Genomic DNA, 6000 nt, shown 5'->3' on the forward strand with positions numbered 1-6000 from the left:
CTAAAAAAAACTTTTCTACAAACTTATGTAGGTCACTGATGCTAATTAATGGTAAATAAGTCAGTGAAGGGTTAATGAGGGAGAGAAGGTTCCACTCCCTTTTGGTCACATTCCGATGGCTGAAGCTCCTCCCTTCCTGAAGTGAGGTCGGTGCCTTTCCTGATAAGGACAAATTAAATGGCTCCCCTTCACTGAGGATATTTGTCCTGTGATGATTGTGATATTCCAGGAATATCTGATAAGAACAATTTCATTCCCTATTTCTATACCTTCTCCTATAGTGGGGTGGAAGTCTTGAACTCAGAGACTAAGTTGACAGATAAAGAATGGCTCTATTCATTGATCATTTTTGTTCTTGGAAAGAAGGGCATGAAGAACCCTGAGATCTTTACCTATCAATGCTCTAAAGGAGCCAGCACTGAAGAAACAGGATTTCAATGATTGGAAGAGGTTGGAAATCAGCAAAAACATTGTTTATTCATTGTGATCACTGTGGGTTACATTAACATCTTTTAAGTAATCTTGGCAAAGATTGAGTGACCGTGCGTTGTTATGGAAACCTCAATTTCATTATCAGGAGTATATGGGTTCCTGGATATTACTGAATGAATTTCTTGTCCATGCATTATTAAATTCATGGTAACTGCTAGTAAAAACCATGCATAGTCCTCTTGTATTAGAGTTTAGCAGCTTGAAGGGATTGTTTTTAAAGCTCGTCTTCTCTCACTGTTTTAGGAAGCCTAAAGGCCCTTCTTCTTCCTGCAGTGGAACTGTGTGTCTGGAACCCAAAGGGCACCGCTCTGTTAGGCTTATGGACTGAGCAGTCTGGACCCTGCACAGCTTCTGGAGAAAAAGGAAATCTGAACCAAACTGATGGCATTTTAAGCCTTTCAACTAGTTGCTTCTGAGCCAGACCAGCTGTAAGCCGAAACCTCAATGAGAAGCAAGGAGATCCTCTAGGCAGACTATTTGCATCTTTCCTAAACCAGAAGTTTCCAGTCTTCAAGAACAACTTCAAAGACTGGTGGGTTGAGAGTAGCCTATGAGATGATGGACACATAGCAAGATACAGCCAGGTGTTCATGCTCATTTTCATGGTGAATGTGGTCTAACAAGGCTGAAGACCTGGAGTATCCATTGTCACTGACATTTTCTTTCCAGGAATAGTCTCATTTAGTCTGTTATCCCGCTAAAAGTACATGTCAGATTCTTAATATTAGTTTTTATGTAGAATGGGTTTGAAATTTAGTGTTTCTGTTGAATAAGGTAACTTCTTCATCGTCCCAAACTGGCTGGCTTAGGTGGTTACATCGACTTTGTGCCACCTGTCTGAACCTTGGCTTTATTAAAGGCAGTTAACTGACCAGGAATCGGAGAACACCTCTTTTCCAGAATCTCACTTCTAACCTCAGGCTCTATCACATCGACACCTTCTGGTGCTGGTAGGAGTTGGAACCTGAGTTACTGTGGGCAGCAGAGGGTGGCCCATCACCCTGGCATCAAAACCACTTGACGTGCATATCCTAGAGACTTGGATGCACAAGTTAAATTCATTAATATTCATGTTCAATTAGTTGATATGGAAGCACTTGTCACATCTGTCTCTATGCCTGAGCTGAGACGGTACAGGATTTCTTTTATGAAAAGGAGATATTTATAAACATGGTGATCTCTTATTTGTATTGTATCTTATACTAAAGGTTTTGGGGATCTCAGCATATCAGGTTCCCCCTGCTACTGAAGTCATCTTCCATGAGAATATGCTACACTACATAGTAGAAGAAAAAGTAGAAAAGTCTGTAAGAGGCACAGTGTGGTGTGACCAGAACTCTGCGGCTGTCCCTCTAATATTACTTATGAGATTACACAGCACATAATCTCCTGTATTAGCCAGATGATATGGAATTGAGAAGTCTGGTGCTTCTGTCGGGGTGCTCCATCTTCTATCACCTTAGGATTTACAAACGATCATTGTCTCCAGGACTAAGAAAGAAATGAAACCAGTTCAGTCATGAAGCAGGGGATAGCTCATTTGCTCTTCATCTTAAGTAGAAAGGGATTTAATTGAGCAGGATTTTTTTTTTTTCCCTCTGAAAGATTCATGATCAGAGCTGGCCTTTGTCTTTTAACTGCTCCTTCCTATTAGCTGTCACATTTACACTTAAACAATAAATAAACCTTTGAACATCAGTGTGTTAGAGGGCTTTAAAATATTTGTTTGGGCTCATATTAAGTGTCTTTTACCTAACATTTAAATTAAACATTAAAATTAATCTGTCTTTTCTAGGTCATTTTTATTACCCCAACATTTTCTTTCTTTCTAAGACATTAGTAAAATTTAACAAGCCCTCTTCCTTGTGGCCATTTCTGTATTCATAGTTTTAGGTTCTGACATGGGTATACTAGCTGTCTGTGTCTGTTTCTGCTCATGACTTCAGTTCTTTTTTCCAAAATAGAAAATCACAATGTCTCATGATAACCCCCATTTATTCATGTTTATGTAGTGCCTGGTCATAACCAATGGACTCTCTTTTTTTTGTTTCCTGTTTTAGTGGAAGCTAGTCGTTCTTAAACTTTGGTAATCATCAACTCTTATGAAAATTGCCCTTAGGTAATTCTAATAAAATATTTAGGATTTGGCCACAAGACATCTACGAAAATGCAAGTCCAATTTTCCTTGAGTGGCTTCCTGTATTTCACAGAAGTATGCCATTGTTTGCAATCCGATCATCTCTGTTATGACAGGGATGATCAAAGTAGGCAGGGTTGTGTTCCTTTGTGTAACCTGAATATATTTTCCATATGGAGAGTCCTGATTAACTTCAAAGACAGATGCTTGCTGAAGAAAGCCAGACTGATGGGAAAGAGACTTTGGCCCCAAATCCCAAAACATCACTTTTGATCAGTAGAGAGAGAGGCTTAGGGTTGAAAATGGATTTCATTTGATTCTACCTTCGAAAAGTCCTGGGTTATTTTTATCAAGATGAAGACATCTGACACCACTTACTCTAGAAACAGATTATGTTATATTTTACACTCTTTGTAAACAATTGAGGAAAAAATTCTATTTGTATCTGACAGTGTTGGAATATCCTACAACTTTCAATAAGCTCAGCTGCTGGAGGCAGGAAATCTACATGGAGAAACACGGTCCAGCGGGCATCATCGCTGTGTTCCATGCTGTGGAAACTCATGACAAGAATGAGACAAGGGTTTCAAGCACAACCAAGTCAAGTCATGGGTTTTCTAGTTTTGTGTCTATGGAATATATTTTTTAAATACTCTACTTTAGATCAGGTGTTGCTATTAGGTTAAGCACTGCTGTCAGTGCTAGTAAAGAAAAAGAAAAAAACCATCATGGCTTTAAGATAGTTTGAATAAATTTAGATTTCATTACTGTTTTGCAAACTAGAATTTATAAATTTGTAAATTATCATTTTCCTATACAAATAGTTTTGTAAGACTTTTTTATTTGTGAATAAAATCAATACTTGTTGTTCTTATGTATGTGTCCAGTAAGAAAATCATTGGTTTTGTGGATACAGGTATATTTTTAAATTTCTTACCAGAAGTCCACTTGAGGGTTGTGCAAAGTCCTGTTCCTTCAGAGAAAACCCTCTTTGGTCTCCCAAACTTTAAGAGGGTGGATGCCACAAAATCCTTAGTAAGTTTCCTTGTGATATTTCTCAGGTATGTCAAGCTACTGAAAGATTCCCAGAATTACTTTGAGAAGTTTTTTTTCCAAGATTTTATCATGATCTTATTTTTTCTCTTCATTTTTATGACACAAAACAGTGGGAGAAAAACTTTTTAAAAAGTTTTGTGGTCCTTCATTTTGTAGGTCAGTTGGGTGTCTACCAGCCACAGAGTAGACTGAAGGAAGGAAAGAATGTCCACAGAGCCACAGTGGTCACTGCAGGAATGTCTTTTTCCTTCATGGCTCGACTTTCCTTCTTTCTCTATCTCTTCTTTCCCCTCAGCAGAGCTTGTAAGAAAGTTACTAGATTTTGAGAGAAGAGTTTACACTTCCTGAAAAAAAGGGTTATGTTCTTATTTTAAAGTGACACCCTGATGTCCCAATTGGCAAGTCTCTTGTGTTAAGTGGCACTGGGTTCCATGTGGAAAGGACACTCGTTTCCCATTATTAAGGTCTTTGCTGTTGGCGACTTGCTATTATGAGTTTGTTCCATTATAACTTGAGAAGGTAGTAAAGAATCAAAATGGCACAAATAAAAAAGTTAAATCAAGTATCATAACCAGTCAAATTATGAAAGTAACGTTTAAATTTATCAAGCCAATCATTTTCAAACTAAGTGGTGTCTTGAGAATTTCCAAAACCTTCTATCCTATCTAACAAACATCAATAAAACTTGGTTATGTGATTATATAGATATAATTATGTTGAATAAAGGAGATGGTTCACGGTAATTTTCATTCTCTCACAGTTCAGCCAAAGGAGGATCACAAGCCTTTTACTCCAAAGATTGAGCAGACCCAGTTTGGGTCATTTCATGAACTATCAGTAGCATTTAAGTCAGAGTGATTTATAGCTGCTTTCAAATTAGTCTTTCCAGAAATCTTGAATTTTAAAAACTTTGCAGCAAAAACACTTTCTCTAGATCCATGGGTGGTCTTCTGAGGTTTCAATTCTAAGTCAATAAAGACAAAGGGTTCTTTCTCTTTCTTTGAGTTTGATGGCATAAGCTATTCCTAGGTAAGAGCAAAATAGCTGTATCCTATCAGGTTTTGTTTAGGGTGAAATGTAACCAGCAGAACTAGGCAGAGGGATTTTCCTTACTTGGGTTGACTATTGACAGTAAACAGAAGATCTGCAGAACGCTCTGCTGGCCATCTCTTAATAGCAGGTTGGGAGAACAGGCGGCCACACATCAAGGCCCGAGGCACCATGTCGCTGCCTCCATCTATCAGATCTGAATCGAATCCCCTAAAGTTCTGAACACAGTCTTAACTCCTCTCAGAAGGCGCAATCTCCTAAGAGGCCTTTCCTTATGTCAATCCTCAATTCAGTCATTTAAAAGGTGTTTATATAGGAGTATAGAGTGTCTGCCAGATTCTAAATACAATGCCAGGGCTTAAGCGGATATTGCGAAATATGAGGGGGACAGACCTTTCAACTATTTATTAAACAGTTCTTAACTCTAAAGACATCGATGCGAATTCTTGGGCCCAGGGGAGCAGTGATGCTCTGGGCAGCCAGGAAGGAGCACGGGGTGGGAGGGAAGTCGACTCTGAAGACTCCCGTGGCACTTACCAGGCAGGTGGGAGGCTGAGGTGGAAGGGGGTAGAAGTGCACGAGGAAAGGCACAGCTTGTTGAGGGGACGTGAGGAGCAGGCTGAGGTGGCCGAGGCTGACAGGGGTCCCGTGTGCCCCTCCCAGGGACTTGAACATCCCCCTCCAGAGGATTTGCTCACCTTTAAGCAAATGTCATGACATGAAAAACTCTTTAAAATGGTCCATCTTCCAGGAATTTGGAAGTGCAGAGTGAGAGGGATTTGACCTCTCTCCAGAAACAGAAGATTCCCACTAATGAGAAGTGGCCACTGTCCAGGGATAGAGGTGGAAAGTCAGTGCCCTGGTTGGAAATATGGAGCGTGAGCTCGTTTCCCCCATCATCTAGGTCACCTTGAGCCTGTCCCAACTTCCACTGCCCGGGGCTGACCATCAGGTGGAGGTGGAGGATTTGGCTGAGGTACCTACCTGCTAACATCCAGCCAATATTCTGAGTCTTTGAGGATGCTCCAGGCAGGGATGACAAATCTACTTGTGTGGCCTCACCCCTCCCTGCACCTGTAGAGAGCACCAGGCTTCAGACTCAGGGTCCTGCTCAACCAGAGCTCTAGCCAACCTTGCCTGCAGGTCTGAGTCAGCCTTGAGGGCAAAACGTCTTTGTCTGCCTACTTCCAAATCAACCAGTCATCCTTACCTGAGGACTGACATCTTACCAAATCATCTATTTTTTTCTCAACACTGCCCCCACA

At 40.4% G+C, this 6000-nt stretch overlaps 1 protein-coding gene across 6 annotated transcripts in view; it reads left to right on the forward strand.

The window, feature by feature from the left end:
• Positions 1-3452, forward strand: part of Tnfrsf19 (TNF receptor superfamily member 19) — a 99398-nt gene extending 95946 nt beyond the window's left edge. For all 6 annotated transcript variants that reach the window (XM_026394920.2, XM_026394918.2, XM_026394921.2 and 3 more), the window contains one exon: positions 736-3452. In XM_026394920.2, coding sequence (XP_026250705.1) covers positions 736-744 — 9 coding nt within the window. In that variant the 3' untranslated portion in view covers positions 745-3452. The remainder of the gene's footprint in view (positions 1-735) is intronic.
• Positions 3453-6000: the final 2548 nt, after the last annotated feature.

The sequence above is a fragment of the Urocitellus parryii genome, chromosome 2 (genome assembly GCF_045843805.1).
Source record: "Urocitellus parryii isolate mUroPar1 chromosome 2, mUroPar1.hap1, whole genome shotgun sequence".
Taxonomy (NCBI): domain Eukaryota; kingdom Metazoa; phylum Chordata; class Mammalia; order Rodentia; family Sciuridae; genus Urocitellus; species Urocitellus parryii.